Raw genomic sequence first — 16,809 nt, 5'->3', positions numbered from 1 at the left:
ATATCCCCAATGGGGGGTGTGCAGGAGGCAGCTGATCGATGACTCTCTCTCATCGATGTTTCTGACTCTCTGTCTCTCTCCCTTCCTCTCTGTATAAAATCAATAAAATATATTAAAAAAAATAAATAAAATAAAATAAAAAGGCATCTCTTTACAATGTAAGGAATTAAGTAAAACCTCATTTGCTTGGAATTTTGATCACTCAGGTCAAGTATTCTAGTTGAAATTAAGAGAACAGTTCAAACTAAGGACAAATTTGAATTTCGGAGGTATCTAGGACCCTTAAATGCCAGTTAGGTATCTTACCTATTCATTTAAGGGAGTCGTGTGCTAAGCAAGAATGCTGGCAGTATCTTGTGCCAGTTACTGTATGAACTTGCAAGCAATAAAAATGTTTTCTTAAATAATTGTATGATACAGACTTCACTACTGCAGGTTAACCTTCCAACTGGTGAAGCTTCTTGGTACCTATTTGTCTCAATGTTCACTTAGAAAACCAAATTTCATGTCTTGATTTAACCCCTTTCCTATTCATAGCTTTCGCTTTCCTTTAGAGAGCTCTGCTCTGCTTTCCAAATGGTATTTTTCACAGTAAAACTATAATTTTACCTTTTTTTTTTTTTTTTTAGTATGTGTGACTAATCCCTTCAACTGAGTCTGTGATTTTTCTGTGATATGTAATGCTTAATGCAAGCTTATTTTTCAAAGGAAAACAACATTCTTTGAATGTTCCAGCTAAATTCACCCACTTTGAGATGAAGCATGTCTTAGTCACAGAGATCACGAGGTGTCTTCATAATCGCCTCAAAAATGAAAAACCTTTGAAAACTGAAACTTTGGAAGGGAATTCTAATAGCCAGAAACAAGTGTCAATTTTTATTAATCCTAAAGAAGGAGTGAGTAGCTGTTGGCAGCATTTCAGAGACAGTGCTGTGAGTAGCGTTTTATTTAGTAGTATGATGTGGCCAGTTAGTGTTATAAGGCAAACGTACGTGGGTGACTGAGGAATGGCCGGCTGTGATGATTGGCGAAAGTCAACGTGCTGACGCCTAATGGCTGGTCTAGCATTTCCAGGTTGTTAACGTGAAGGTGGGGAAGGAACAGCACCATTGCCCATTGTGATCTAGGAAACTCTTCAGTAGACTAAGTACAAAATAAAGTTGCATTAACACTCATTTTCTGGGAAACCCTGTCGGTGTCACCAGGTAGGTGGGAGGAATCCTGGTCCGTCACGTGAGCTTTTTGATGGCTTCGATCCACTCGGCTCGCTCAGCTTTGCTGCTGGCCTGGATGTAATAGTGTGTGTCGTCCTTAGTAATCACTTTGAAGAGATTTCCCTGGACATTCCCTTTCACACCTAGGCAGAAAAAAAATCAGTGAGGAAATACCCAGTCTGCTTTCAGCTGGAAGCAGCTGAAAATCAACTAAGATACAAACACAAATAATGAAGTATTTATTAAGTACAAATTACATGGTTAGGGACTCCCACCAGATGCGTGGTGCTTTCTTTTCCTCCCTCCCATCCCCCCATTTGGCCTGTGCCACCAGGTCTGCCAGGGGTATGTCTAGACATTTGTTTTAAATATTTTGATGTCAGAGAGAGAGAAATATCAATTAAAAGAGAGAATCATTGGTTGGCTGCTTCCTGCATGCACCCCACTGGGGACTGAGCCCAAAACTGGGGCACAGGTCGATGCTCAATCACAGCCACTCCGGCCAAGCTGTTTGGACATTCTTGGAAGCCTTCATGGTCTGCCACCTATGCTAATCCTAGATCTACAATGTCATTCACATAAAAGAATCTAGTATCCTACATAATAAAGAGGTAAAATGCAAATTGACCCTCACCCCTTGTGTCACAAGATGGTTGCCCCCATGTTGTCACAAGATGGCCACCCCACATCATCACAAGATGGCCACCCCATTGTCACAAGATAGCCAGCAGGGGAGGGCAATTGGGGATGACCAGGCCTGTAGGGGAGGGCATCTGGGGGTGATCAGGCTGCCAGGGGAGCAGTTAGGGGCAATCAGGCAGCCAGGCAGGCCAGTGGTTAGAAGTCAGCAGTCCCAGATTGTGAGGGAGAGGTCTGACTGCCAGTTTAGGCCTGATGTGGGATCAGGCCTAAACCGGCAGTTGGACATCCCCCAAAGGGTCCCAGATTAGAGAGGGTGCAGGCTGGGCTGAGGGACATCTCCCCCACCAGTGCACAAATTCTGTGCACCAGGCCTCTAGTGTTTATATAAAGAGAAGATACAAATTTAGGATTTAACTTTAAACTGTTTAACTTCTTTGAACCTCAATTTCCACATCCATAAAATGGGAATGATACTATCTTCCTAGCTAGTTAGTATGACAATAGATATTAAAGTATGTCCCTAACCCTTAAACACTGTGTAAGCTAATATTATTCTTAGGTGGAAGCTTAGGTGGACCAGTAAACACAGAAACTGAGGGGAAAGTATTAAAAAACAAGGATTATATATAATAGCTGTATTGTTAAAACACTAAGAACACATGCCCTTTTCTCTAACTCTGAAACTGGCTTCAAAACTCACACCATTCATGGTCTCACCGAGAAAGCCCTACTCAGCTCCCACAGCTCAGTCCTTGGACAGCAGAGCATCATGGAGAGTGCAGGAGGGAGGCCCTTGAGCTCTCAGGCAGGGGCTGAAGTTAGACCTTACCCGTGGGAACGCCATTGTCCTCCAGAGCAGACACGAGTGAACCACGAAGGGAAAACCCACCCACTGGCCGGTTCTCTTCCTGCAGAGGGAAGGAGACCTGTTAGGAATTGCGTGATTGGACAAAAGGGAAGAGCTGCACTCTCGCCTATAACACCGAAGAAGTGGTGCCAACCAAAGAAGTCGGCGAGAGTCATGTGTAACGAGGATGAGGCAGAACTTGGCCTTCTTGCAGCCAACTGACAAGCACCAGTCAGGAGTTTGGACTCTTCATTCACACCAGCCATAGCAGGGCCACAGCCCTCCCTGAGCCTCCGCTCCCGCTGTGGTCTGTCAGGACCCCAGGCCCCCTGCACGCTCCTTCACATCCTGACAAGCTCCGTGAGGGAGGACCTGCCCAGGCATCACTCTTTCAAAAAAGTGAGTGAAATTCCTACATTTTCCAAAGTCAAGGTTGAACAGGCCATCTGAAAAGCCCCTTTTTTTCTCTTTTGACTGAAATTAGATACACTCGGCATGCCATAAAACTCTTATCTGAAACTCACAACAGCAATTCTTAGATCAATTGGAAAAAAATTTAATAAATTATGGCTTAAATATTAAGTAGTAAAAGAAAGTTTGCAAAACGTTGGTGCAGACAAGAGGTTGAGGGAACAGAATCCCTGGGATCTGGGGAGAGAACGGGGTGAAGAGCTTGGAAGCACCAGGTCGGCCTCTGCCAGCCCCTCCCCCTCCGCAGCCACATGGCAGGCTTTGGAGAGACGGAAAGATGCGTTTCCTCACAAAACAATGAAGATCCACGGGGCAGGCAAGGACGTGATGGAATCGGAGAGCAATCCTCCCCTTTAAGAGTGGCGGGAGGTGGAAGGAGAGGCACAGGGGGCAGAGGTTATGGCAGGGATGCTGGGGTAAGGAAGGGTGTGGAGCCAGCTGCCTGCGATGCCTGGGAGAGAAGGATCCGGAAGCCTCCCGCGGGACCAATGAGCAGGCGGCACTCACCTTGGCAGGGTCGTAGTAATGCAGGAAAGCCGGCTCCTTCCTCAGAACAAAGCGCCGCACCTTCCAGTTTTTCCTCTTGTGGCCCTGCGGGAAAGGGAGGGTCAGGCCCTAAGCGGTTTGGCTCAGTGGATAGAGGATTGGCCTGTGGACTGAAAGGTCCCAGGTTCGATTCCGGTCAAGGGCATGTACCTTGGTTGCAGGTACATCCCCAGTAGGGGGTGTGCAGGAGGCAGCTGATTGATGTTCTCTCTCATCAATGTTTCTAACTCTCTATTCTTCTCCCTTCCTCTGTAAAAAAGCAAGAAAAGAAAAGAAAAGAAAAGAAAAGAAAACGAAAAGGGTCAGGCTCCCGAAGACAGCTCTTCCCTCCTCCCTCCCACTTCCTTGTATCGAATGCCAAGCCTTCCAGCCAGCTGGCTCTGTGGGACCGCTTTCTAAGAAGAGCCTGCCGGGGCCCCAAGGATGGCAGCGATGTGTCATGGACTTCCCTGCTCAGTGGCACTCAGCAAAAACACTGTCGCCTTTAGCTGAGTTAACAGAGCCGAAGAGGGTCAGCGCTGAAGGAAGGGGGGACATTCAATGGACACCAGGACACCAGGAGGGCAGGGAGGCGGCAGGGGCCAACTGGACTGAGGGCTCACAGGCGAAGTTGAACCCAAGGGCATTAAGTCAGGTGTCAACTTGTCCCCCAAACAAACCTACAGCTGCACGTACACCTGTGCACACATGGACAGTAAAAACCACTTTACCATTCTGCATCAGAAAAGTAAGAAATGATCAATTAGGTGCTAAAATCTAAATGTGTAAGGTACAGACCAGTGTAGGACTCTCGGCCTCACCCCCTCGACCAGTGGTCAGCAAACTCATTAGTCAACAGTGCGGTTTGCCAACTGCTGCCCTAGACCACTAAGCTTCCTGCACCCTCCAGTCTGGAACACCGAGTCCCCCCCACGCCTCCTTGTGGTCTCGGGGGCGGTTTCAATAATGTAAATAATATGAGAGCAGATGGGGATCCTTGTGTGCAAGAAACAGGTGACAGCAACAGGCGCTCTGAGTAACACGGGAATGGTGCTGAGCAGCACACGTGTCCGTGGTGCTGACAGGCACGTGCACACGTGTGTGAGGTGCACACCAGCACAGGGGACGGGCAGAGGTCCACGAACACTTCCTGCGCCATCACACAGTCACTTTGTTCCCCAACAGCCTTTCTGTCGGGCACAGACAGACATGCCGCGGGTGTGACTGACATGGGTGTCCCCTGCTGGGCAGGGCTGCTCTCCCAAACACCGCTAGGTGAGGTGGCCCTGGTCAGCTTTCAAACACTGAGACGACCCTGGAAAGTTTCATCTTCAACCTACGGAGGTGAGCTGTTTGGAAAGGGAATCGAGGGGGCGTGCAGAGTCCCACGAAAGGAGGCAGAGACCCCAGAAAGCCTCAGAGAGCAGAAGGCAGCAAATGCAACCGCCAACCCAGGAGGCAATGCCCTCCAGACACATATGAACATGGGCATTTTTAATGTTGTCATCATTACCTGTGTACCTTTTCCCCGAACACCCCTGTGTCTGGGACTCATGGGTGTGTGTGGGGGGGAGAGAAGAGGGGGGAGGGTGTTGGGGGTGAGGGAGGAGTGAGGGTGGGCACATGCATCCCCTTGACCTGCTCCCTGTGCAGCCGCTGGACCCCCGCTTTAGCTCATCCTGCTGACAATCAGTGCCTCGGGCAGCCTCAGCCCTTCCCACCCTTTGGGAGATCCCTGCCTCCCCCGAGGTTGAGAACTGTCCGTCCCTGCTCCGAGGCAGCCATACCTGCTTGGCCAGATAGCCCTGCTTTATCACCGTGCCGCTCAGCTCCATGGTGCTCAGGTTAATGTCCTCCCGGAGGCTGATCTTCTGCTTGTGGCTCTCAGCCTCGTGGGAAGAAAACAAGGATTCTGTCACGAAAAGTCCCCGTTCCAGGCTGCGGGGGCTGCAGCGGGAAAAAGGGAAATCCTTCACAGAGAAACCCCTTCCACCTGGGGTGACGCTGTCCCCCAACCCCGGGGCCTCCCCCGTGACTGTGGGCCCCTCGCCCCCACTCTGTGGCCGCCCCCCTCCCTCTGCCCTGGTGGCAAGAGGCGCCCTCTCCGTGGCTTACAAAGGTGTACAGGGCCGTGGAGTCGTCCAGGAACTGCTCCGCCAGGTCCCCGGAGCGAACGGCCCCCGTGCTCCGGACCCCGACCGGCTTCAGGAAGTTCTCCTCCAGGAGCACGGAGGCCAGGGTCACAGCCTCCAGACGGTTGGCTGCAAAGCTGTTGGAGATGAGCCAGTCCACCAGGGAGGAGCCTGCATCGGAGCAAGGGCAGCACCGGTCAGACCGCAGCCCACCGACCAGCCTCCATGGGTGGGGGGGCCTGGCTGTGTGCTCACTGACTCTGACCTCCTGGGCAGCCTGGGGGCTCTGCACAAGAGCAGACCAAGGGCCACCTCTGCTGCATGGAGCTGTGGCTGCCCCCGCCGGGGCCGTCTCAGGCCAGCCTGGTGGCCGGCAGGCAGCTCGGGCCTCAACACGAGCTGGTCGAGCACGGCTGCGTCCCAGCTCACCACGCCCCGGTTCCCACGTCCCTCCGAGAGGGACGGCTCACCAATGAAGGTCTTTTTGTAGGTGCTCCCCTGCTCCACGTTGGGGCTCGGCCGGATTCCTGTCGCGCTGTCGTGCATCTTGTCCACGATGCGACTGCACGGGAGGAAGGCAAGGTCAGGGCCCCTCATCACACGGACAGATGAGAAAGGGCCTCGGGGCATTAAGCAAGTGGCAAACGGTGAGATGTGCGCCACAAAGGAAGAGGGGGCAGAATGTGAGAGGTAGGTAGGATTTTAGATCTTTTTTTTTTTTCATGCTCATCTACATGTGCTAATATTTCTGTCCTAGTTAGTCACTGCTTTTGTAGTAAAACTAAAGAGCTGTGACTTCTGCTGCTTGGGGGTTAGGAGTTTCTCCTGTAAACGGGCTGTTGTAAGTTTCCAGGATGGGATCTCCTTTCACACACCCTTACTTTACACTCTCGCCTCCACTGCCGACCTGCTTTCCTCCTGTTGTGTGGGATGCTTCCTGCCACCAATGGAAGGTCTTTTCTCATTTGCTAATTACGTACTTGGGCCGGAAAGCCCCTGAGACCGGACCTTGTTTATCCCCATCTGCATCTCATGAGGATCTAGTGCAGGGGTCCTCAAACTTTTTAAAGTGGGGGCCAGATCACGGTCCCTCAGAGAGCTGGAGGGCCGGACTATATGAACTACTAATTCCTACTGTAACACCTCGGCTGCGCTCACTGCCCAAAAAATCTGGCGGGCCGGATCAGACTCCTCTGCGGGCCGCATGTGGCCCGCGGGCCGTAGTTTGAAGACTCCTGATCTAGTGCTATGAACTGCGTGCAGTAGGCGCTGAAGTACTACGTCATGAATTAATTAATTAATTAATTAATTAATTAATTGAGGAACACTACAGGGCAAGAAGGCAACTGCCTCCAGAACACATCGTTCTTGCCACCAGGGGGCGAACATGCCCATGATTGGTGAGTGGAGGCTCCTGAGCACCAGGCTGAACTGGAGGGAGGCTCTCAGAGGCTGAGGTGGGAGGAAGCAGCCGAGGCCCCAAAGGGTGAGAGGAGCAGGGCCATTCCCAGGCAGAGAAAAGAGTACAAGCAGGGCAGTGGCAGCACAAGGCCCTGAAGCACGTTGGCGGAAGCAGTCAGGCCCAGTTAGCAACAGCACAGACATAGCCGGCCAGGCCGCAGCGGAGGCAGGGAGTGCGGACGGGCCGGGCACTCACTGCAGGCTGAGGTGAGGGGGCAGCTTGAAGGAGTTTCTCTGTATGTGGAGCTGCTGGACCTTCCCCGGCTGCCCAGCGTGAATCGCCCCCGTGATCTCGAAGGCCCAGGCGTCCCTGTCCTCCCGGGAGCAGGCCTCCAGGAAATACTCTGTGGATGTGCGAGTCTTCAGCTTGATGAGGAGCTGCGGGAAGAGACAGCCAGCCAGCCAGACCGGCACTCAGACATGAGGTACCTCCTTTATGGATCTAGCAACCTACTAGGAACTGAGCTTCCTTCCTCCTGTTGGTCTTCCTAACAGAGGTTCCATCAGTCCATTCGCTCACTCAAAGCCTTCAGGTTTTGAGTCCTCTAGGTTTTGAGTGAGCGAATGGACTGATGGAACCCCATTCCCTCCATGTGCCCCTGGCCATTCTCCCCCTGCTCCCTCAGGGAGCGCTTTTCCTGGGCCACACTGGCCACCCTCATCTCCCAGTCTGCTCCTCCCTCTCCCCACACTTCTACTGAAGCCTGGACCGTCCACCGGCCTGGAGCGTCTGCCCCTCTCCTCTTCTGGATCCGTGTCCCCGTCTCCATTCCTCTCAAAGCCACGCCGGACCTTGCCGACCCCCTTCTCTGCGGACACAGGGTCTCTATGGCTGAGAATGTTGGAACCACCGTTTGAAACGGAACGTTTTCGATGAACCGCTTGCTTGCCTACTAAGATTATTAAATGGAGAAGAAGCAATCTTGCCGTTTCCTTCCTCAACTCCTCCCAGCCCAGCTAATTTCCTGGCACCCACGGGGCCTTCGATGAATGGTCGAGTCGGATACTTTTTTGATGGCAGGGTGGGTGCTGCCCCTGGCTTTTGGAACATACACCCCTTGGGGACGAAAGCCATCCTATTGCTTTGATTACTCACATTTTTTTTTATTTTTAAAAATATATATATTTTATTGATTTTGTACAGAGAGGAAAGGAGAGAGATAGAGAGTTAGAAACATCGATGAGAGAGAGTCATCGATCAGCTGCCTCTTGCACACCCCCTACCGGGGATATGCCCACAACCAAGGCACATGCCCTTGACCGGAATCGAACCCGGGACCCTTCAGTCCCCAAGCCGACGCTCTATCCATTGAGCCAAACCGGTTTCGGCTACTCACATTTTTTTTAATGCCGCCTAGCCTACAGGATCCCCGTGGCCTTCCTGGGACATACCGGTAGGTATCATGTTTTTACCCCATTTTATAGAGGGGCTGAGGCTCAGAGAGGTTCGTTACTTGCTCAAGGCCACATACCCGGTAGGTGGTGCAGCCAGGGTTGGAACCGGGATTTTCCATGATAGCTCAGTTCTTCCCATTACACACACACACACACACACACACACACACACACACACACCCCCGTCACCAGAGGCCAGCGGGGGAGGAGTCCAGGGCAGGGAGGAGCTGGGAAGCCAGCATCCACTTACCGGTCGGTTTTCATACTCCAGGCAGGGGCAGGTGATGGTGCAGCCGTCCAGGAGGATCTGGCCCTTGGGAGGGGTCACCTTCCGGCCGCCCTCGAGCTTGTAGTACAGCAGCGTGTTCTGCCGGAGGACAAACCATCGCGCCTTCCAGTTGTGGACAATGTGACCCTGAGGACGGACAGCAGAGCCCTGCAGTGAGGCGTCTGGGGTGCAGCGCTGTGCCCGGAGAGGAGTCCCCGGTGCAGGGAGCCGGCTGTGCCACAGGACGGACCCTCCGACAAGGGCACAGCATTCTTTTCTTTTCTTTTTGCTTAGTATTTTTTATTTTGAAATAATTTCAATTCAGAAAAAAAAGATGAACTTTTTTTTTTTTACGGAACCATTTAAGAGTACACTTTTAACATGATGCCCCACTTCTGAATAATATTTTATTGTGTATCTCCTATAAAAAAAATAATAAGGATGTTTTCAACACAATCACAGTGTAACCATTCAACAGCAGGAAATGTACATGAATGTGTTGTGTTTAGCTGTTCCACAAACCCAGGACAAGTCTCACCAGTTGCCCCGATAATGCCATGAATGGCCAAAGGATCCAGTTCAGAATCCTATGTTTCATTTTCATTTTCATGAAGAAAGTGTCCTTTGTCTGGATATCTTAGTCATCTCCTCTCAGTATGCAATAAAGACCCGTGGCATTGGCCTTCTCGTTCCTACGTGGCCTTCTTTTCTGGCTATAAACCTTGGAAGACCAGACCCTGCTAAGTATTATCAGGAGGCAGACATTGCTAACATTCAGTACTTCCTTCCAGACTTTTTTCCTTTTAGTATTTACTTTCTAGTTGTTGTTTTTTAAATCAGGACTATATTACATACGCTTTTATTTTCTAGTGTGGTTTTTTGTTTTGTTTTGTTCAGTTTTGCTGAGTATCGTCTCACACCATTACATTTCTCTAAAATATTTTTGAAATATGTTTTTATTGATTTCAGAGAGAAGAAAGGGGAAGGAGAGAGAGAGAGAAATATCAATGAGAGGGACACATCCATCAGCTGTTTCCCGCACGGCCCCCTACTGGAGACTCGGGAACCAGGAGAGGACACTCAGCCAACGGAGCCCCACCAGACAGGCTACATTTTTAAATAGCCACTAGGCGGATGCATCACTTACTTGTCAATCTCCTGCATTTGTAACAGGTCGTTCGCTCTTTATTTTGAAACAATTTTTGTTTTGTTTTCCACTATTATAAACAATTCTGCAATAAACATCCTTGCATGTAAATTTTGCTCTGCATGTCTGATTCCCCCTCCCCTTAGGATATATTCCTAGTAAGACTGTTGCTAGTCAAAGGATGTTGGCAGTTTGTAAAACTGATGCCACACGTGGTCTACCCGTGCTGAGGATGCCGAGTCTCCTCTGCCGGCCAAGCCTAAAAGGCAGGTAGTTGGGAGCTCTCCGAAGGGCCAGAGAGTCCATGACTGGCACAGTCCCGTGGAGGCACAGAGCCTGCTTCTAGAGCAGACCAGAGGATGGGGGGGGTGTCAGCTGAGGAATCAGAACGGAATGGATTTAGAACACGCTCACGAATCTACTGTCTTGGCATGTTTTCCGGAGCAGAGCCTCATCCGGGCTAGATTCTAACCAAGAGAGGCACTTCACCTGAGCCAGAGACCATTTCCCCACTCGCTGGTTTCCTCCCCGAGCGCCCGTTCCCTCCCGCCCTCACACCTGCGTGCTGGGGCTCTGCCACGCTCAGCCTGGGCTGACAGCTGTAAAAAGGTGTCCCTGGCCTGCACCCCAACAGAATTCACTGTGGCAACGAAACCAGACTTCTAACCGAGTTCCTCTGACCGGAGCTCTTTACTTCGTCCACGTGTTCCCACGCTGCGTGCTGATCAGCTGTTCCCACGAGAGCACTCAGGGAGTCAAGTTGAACTTGACACTTTCGCTCTCTCCGCCCTGTCCGCACTTAGAGCCCATGAGTGAGATGACAGCTAACAGCTTTCCTCGACATGTCAGACACGTTTAAAGAAACACAAAACGTTTGGCTCCGACTCCCCAGCAGGTGGGGTTCTCTGCTGCCCTGCCCCTGGCCTGCCCCGATGACCCCGCAGGCCCCTGCAGTGGGATCGGCAGCGGATTGCTGGCACAGGGGTTACAGCCGGGGCAGCAAGAGGAGAGGCGACCTAAGTTGACGATACGGGTGGCTGATGTGAGGGAGAGAAGCGGCAAGGATGGAATCGTCTTAAACGTAAAACACAGGTGTTAGGAGCTGAATTATGTGTCTCCCCCCAAAAAAAGGTCATACATTGAAGCCCTATCCCCCGCTACCTCAGGATGTGACTATTCAGAGATAAGAGGTGATGAGGTTAAAATACAGTCTTGGGTGGGCCCTAATCTAACCTGCTTGGGGTCCTCCGAGCAAGAGGGAATTTGGACACACAGAGAGGCAGCAGGGAGACGTGTGCCCAGAGGAAAGACGGTGTGGACACACAGCCAGAAGGTGGCCACGTGCAAGCCGAGGAGAGAGGCCTGGAGGAAACCGATCCTGCTGACACCCTGATCGTGGACTCCAGCCTCCAGAGCTGGGAGAAAGTAAACCTCTCTTGTCCAAGCCGCCCTGTCTGTGGCATTTTGTTACAGCAGCCTGAGCAGATTAAATCACCAGGGAAAGCCCTCACCGGTTTGATAGAGTGGATAGAGTATCAGCCTGTGGACAGCAGGGACCCGGGTTCAACTCCAGTCAAAGGCACATGCCTGGGTTGTGGGTCTGACCCCTAATGAGGGAAGGGGATGTAGGTGGCAGCTGATCAGATTCTCTCTCAGCATTGATGTTTCTTTCTTTTTTTTTTTTCTTCTTTCCCCCCCCCCATTTTTTTTTTTTAATTGATTATGGTATCACATAATTAGCAATGATGTTTCTCTCTCTCTCTCCAGCTCACCTTTCCTCTCTGGGGATCCTGGGCTGCGTGGTGAAGGTTGGGGGGAGCTGGCCAGGTTAGAAGGGCAGGAGGGGAGAGCAGAAAACCGCCGGGCCCCCGGAAAACTCCCCGCAGTGCTGCAGGGTGGGCCGGGGGCTGTGAGGAAGGGATGAGGGACCAGTGGGCTTCGGGTCCTGTGCCGCGGAGTTTGATCTTTACATTGCAGCCGGGGGGGGGGGGCGGGGGGGGCGGTGTCTTTGAAGACTTCTAAGCAGAAGGACGGCAAGCCTGAGTCCTCCTGTTTAAAAGGTCACGGGCCGCGCTGTGGCCGTGCGGGAATGAAGCGGCCACACGCGGGCAGCTCAGCCGGAGCCGCGGCAACAAACAATCCACAGGACGGGATGAGAGCCGCAGCATCGCCGCTACAGATAAGCCTGGCAGAGCTCAGAGGGCACGAGGCCTGGTGCAAAGTCCCAGGCAAAGGAGGCCAGAGGCTGACACAGTGGGATGAGCGGAACAGGGCCTCCACCTGGACAGTTCCCTCCCTTCCTCCCTCCCCTCCACTCCTCGTCTGCAAGTGGCTGGCTGGGGCCGGAAGCCGGCTGACTCCTGGGCGCCCCTGAAGCCTCTTCAGGGGGAGGAGGGGAGTCTGTGAGCTGGAATGTGACCCTCAGCACAGAAGTTACAGCTGGAGGGACCCTTTGAAAAAGCCCAGACTCCCGAACTGTCACGATGAGGAAACTGAGCCTCAGAAAGGTCTTGCCCAAGACCCTACAGCCTCAAAGGAGCAGATATGCTACTTGCTATGGGTTGAATTAGGTCCCCAAAAAGGTACTGAAGCCTTAACACCTGGTATCTCTGGAGAGGATCTCATCTGGCAATAGGGCCTTTGCAGATGTCATCGGGCTGCGATCAAGTTACGTGGATCAGGGGGGCGGCCGCGATGCTCACATGACCGGTGTCCTCAGAGAAGGGGGACAGTTACGCACTGAGAGACACACACGGGGAGGAGATGGTCATGTGACGATGGAGGCAGAGACGGGGAGATGCATCTCCAAGCCACGGGGCACCAGGGACTGCCTGCTTGGAGACCACAGAAAACACGTGCACTGGTCTCTGCCCCTGGCACTGAGCTCCTCAAACCCTTGTCACTTCCCAGGTGACGTCAGTGTCTTTATTCTAATGAGGCAACTCTGGGTGGGCTCCGGATGGCTCCTGGATGGGGGCTGCTTCACAGGATGAAAAGCTTGGGCTTTCCAGCCCAGCACACCCGTTCTCTGGAGAAAGGGGAGGGGCTCTGATGGAATGAATGGTCAATCGTGCCTAGGAGGTGAAGCCTCCATAAACATCCCCACAGTGCGGGGTTCCGAGAGCTTTTGGGTGGTGAGCACCGGGAGAGTGGTGTGCTCGGAGAGGGCTTAGGATGGCACACCCCTTCCCATACACCCTGCCCTGTGTGTCTCTTCCATCTGGCGGTCTACCGTCTCCTTTAGCATATGCTTTAATAAACTGGTGGTCCTAGGTGGTTTGGCTCAGTGGATAGAGCGTCGGCCTGTGGACTGAAGGGTCCCAGGTTCGATTCTGGTCAAGGGCACATGCCCAGGTTGTGGGCTCAATCCCCAGTGGAGTGGGGAGGGGCATGCAGGAGGCAGCCAGGCGATGATTCTCTCTCATCATTGATGTTTCTATCTCTCCCTCCCTCTCCCTGCCTCTCCGAAATCAATAAACATATATTTTAAAAAATAAATAAAATAAAATAAACTGGTGAACATAAGTGTTTCCCTGAGTTCTGTGAGCCACTCTAGTAAATCAATCAAATCCAAGGAGGGGACCTCCCTCCGGGCTTGTGACTGCGGCGGAAGTGTGTGTGTGTGTGTGTGTGTGTGTGTGTGTTGAGGATGGGCAGTCTTGTGGACTGAGCCCTTACCCTGTGGAATCTGACGCTATCTCTGTACAGACTGTGTCAGGACTGAGTTAAATTGTAGGATACCCAGTGGGGGTCTCAGAGAATTGCTTGTTGGGGGAAGTGTCAGCAGTGGAGTGTTCTGTGCAAGAGTAAAGGAGACTCACGGATAAAGGCCCGCATGCAAACACACACACACACACACACACACACAGAGTAAAGAACCAGGTTTCTCCCTACATCGGAAGGAAAAAAATCCGGGTGATTCCTTGACAGCCTGCAAATGCCGGAAGCAAAAGAGGCTCGGAGACACTCTCCCCTACCAGCTTCAGGAGGAAAGCCCTTGATTTCAGGCCTCTGGCCCCCAGAACTCCTTCCAGACTGTTCTCTGCTACGTACATTTCCCCTTACTTATTATTCCTTTAGCATGTTCACTCTTCAAGTTATAATATTAAGAACATTTCAAACATCGTTGACTAAATCATGTGTCTATTTGGGGGGATACATAGGTCGTTTCCGGTTTTCCACTACCTACCAACGCTTGGTTCATAAACCTTTTATGGTGTTTCCTTGGGATAGAGCCCCACTAACGGCATTTCTGGGCCGAGGCACGTTCACCTTGCCATTTCCTCCGCAGGGAACGAAGGGGGCGGCAGTGTTTGAAGTGCTCCCGCCTCTTCTGAGAGGAAAAGCGGTCCTGCCCACGCGGATCCTGGCCCCCTGCCCTCCTCCCGCCCTCCTTTAGAGCCGGGGTGGTGAGCAGCCTGCGCTCTGCCTGGAGTTCCACTTCTTGTCTGGGCAGCATTAGGAGCCAAACCCTTCATGCCCCTGCCTGCCCCTGCTTCACCCTCGGCGATGCCTGTTCTGTGCTCTGTGCTCTGGGCTTCCGGCGACGGCCCTGCCCACCCTGCACGGCAAACCCTCCTGAGGCTGGGTGAGCTCCATGCGTTTCAGCCAAGCCCCTAGCGTGTGCTTCTGGGGTCAGACCCATGGACTGTCCTCACTTCTCTGCACCCTGGACTCTGTGCCGGACACGCAGGACTGGCGGCCTGTGCAGGAGGGAACTCACACCCTCCCCTCCTGTCCCCTGACTCTCTGCCTGGCTGCAGGTGGGGAATCAGGTCAGCTAGCCCCTGAGAAGGGGGGGGCGGGATTGGGGTTGTAGCGGGGGAGGAGACCTACAAGGGGCATTCTGAGGGAGTCTGGCCTCCTCAGACTCCCTCCCAGGGCCCAGCTCCCCAACCATCAGGGATGCCCAGCTCCACACACTTCCCTCCAACTTCAGAAGCTGCAGGAGTGGAGGCCACGGAGGTTCCCTCACACGTCGTCTCGCTGAGGTGCCTCTGCCTCCAGGACCGTAAGGGACCAGCCTACGGCGTCAGCCACAGTGGCATGAGGCAGGAGTGGAATTTTGTACCTGCTTTACGCCGTCTGACCCTTGATCTGGCATCAGCACTCCTCGGCTGACAGTTTTGAGCAAACAACACACCCACCCTCCTCTATCAAACAAGGTGTAACATGACGGCTGCCTTACCCGCGGGCCTGACGGCGGCTGGAGACGCCGGGGCCCATCTGGCCTTGGAAAGGAGACGCAGCCATCCCGCTCTGCCAGCCCCTCCCGGAGCCGTCAGCCCAGCAGGGGGCCCGGAGGGCTCGCCCCCCGGTGTGAGGTCTGCCACCACGTTAGCCATGCTAGAAGCACTTCATCCTTTTCCGCCTCGATCCTGGGGGCAGTTTTTGTCCGGACTCCTGCCTGCTGTGGGCCAGGCCACGTGGGCCCACGGGGAAGCGCTGGGGATTGAGGGGCCAGTCCTATCTGTGGTTGGCCCGGCCCTGGGGTTCTGGGAGGAGGATTTCGCCTTTCTAACCCTCGTCTGTGATAGAGTGATAAGAATGCCCACCCTGCAGTGGGCAGGACGAGGTCCGGAGGAGACCTGGGTGGGTTTGATCCTGCTCCACCGCTCACCAGCACCCAGATCCTGAGCCAGTTACCCGGCCTCTGTGCATCGGGTTCTCCCCTTGGAGAAGGGGGTCATGTGGTACCACCGGTGGGCTGCTGGGAGGATTGAAGGAGACAATGTCGTCCTCCTCCATCCCCCACACCACCACCACCACCTACACACACACACACACACACACACACACAGTGCACGCACACACACACACAGTGCACACACACACACAGTGCACGCACACACACACAGTGCACACACACACAGTGCACACACACACTTAAGCCTGTGCTTAAGAAGCACAGGCACAGGCTTCCTCCTGCCCCCGGGTTATGGTGAAGCACATGGGCGGGAACTGCATATGGAGACAGGCACGTTTGGGTTGGTTTAATCCAGTGTTTCCCAAACTTCTCTCATGATGAGAATCACCCGGTGGAGTTGTTAAACTACAGATTCCTGAATCCCAACTAAGAAGTGCACTAAGTTAAGTATACAATTTTATCTATATGTTCCCAAAAATTCTAGTTTATCACTTCTTAGTTTTGGGATTCAGGAAATCTGTAGTTTAACGACTCCACTGGGTGATTCTCATCATGAGAGAAGTTTGGGAAACACTGGTTTAATCCGTCGTCCTTAAACGCTAACTACTCTAAAGTGGCTGCAATTAAGGTGGCCCCTTGGGTAGCCTCCACCCGCCCCCCATCCACGCTCCTCGGGACCGTCCCGGCCCGCGCCCCGGCCCGCTTCCTGCAGGAGCCGCCGCCGGCTCTGCCCGCGGAGCCCGGCGCCCGGTCCGCCCGGTCCGCCCGGTCCGCCGCTCAGCGCGCGGTGCCCGCCCCCGGCCGCCCCGGGCAAAGTCCGGGCTGGCGCTCACCCTCTTGACGAGGAAGCCCTCCTTGAGCACGCCGCCGTCCTCCGGGTCCCCGCCGGCGAGCGCCCCCGGGGCGCCGTCCCCGCGCCGCATGCCGCTCCGGCTCCTCGGCCCCGCGCAGGGAGAGGGCGCGCCGCCCGCCGGTGCCGCCCTCCTGGCCCGCCGCCAGGCCCGCCGCCCGGTGGGAAGTCAGACCTGGTTGGGATCCCGGACGTGGGCTCCCCCAGCCC

At 53.5% G+C, this 16,809-nt stretch overlaps 1 protein-coding gene across 1 annotated transcript in view; it reads right to left on the bottom strand.

Moving 5' to 3' along the window:
• PLEK2 (pleckstrin 2) overlaps positions 1-16,809 on the bottom strand; it is a 19,079-nt gene extending 2,270 nt beyond the window's left edge. The window contains exons 1-9 of the mRNA XM_084867004.1: positions 16,583-16,809; positions 8,938-9,102; positions 7,489-7,670; positions 6,302-6,393; positions 5,815-6,002; positions 5,487-5,588; positions 3,682-3,765; positions 2,686-2,764; positions 156-1,357 (exon numbers count right to left, since the gene is read on the bottom strand). Coding sequence (XP_084723130.1) covers positions 1,230-1,357; positions 2,686-2,764; positions 3,682-3,765; positions 5,487-5,588; positions 5,815-6,002; positions 6,302-6,393; positions 7,489-7,670; positions 8,938-9,102; positions 16,583-16,672 — 1,110 coding nt within the window. The 5' untranslated portion in view covers positions 16,673-16,809 and the 3' untranslated portion in view covers positions 156-1,229. The remainder of the gene's footprint in view (positions 1-155; positions 1,358-2,685; positions 2,765-3,681; positions 3,766-5,486; positions 5,589-5,814; positions 6,003-6,301; positions 6,394-7,488; positions 7,671-8,937; positions 9,103-16,582) is intronic.

The sequence above is a fragment of the Pipistrellus hanaki genome (genome assembly GCF_964339955.1).
Source record: "Pipistrellus hanaki genome assembly, chromosome: 1".
NCBI lineage: Eukaryota > Metazoa > Chordata > Mammalia > Chiroptera > Vespertilionidae > Pipistrellus > Pipistrellus hanaki.
This window is presented reverse-complemented; position numbering and strand designations above follow the sequence as displayed.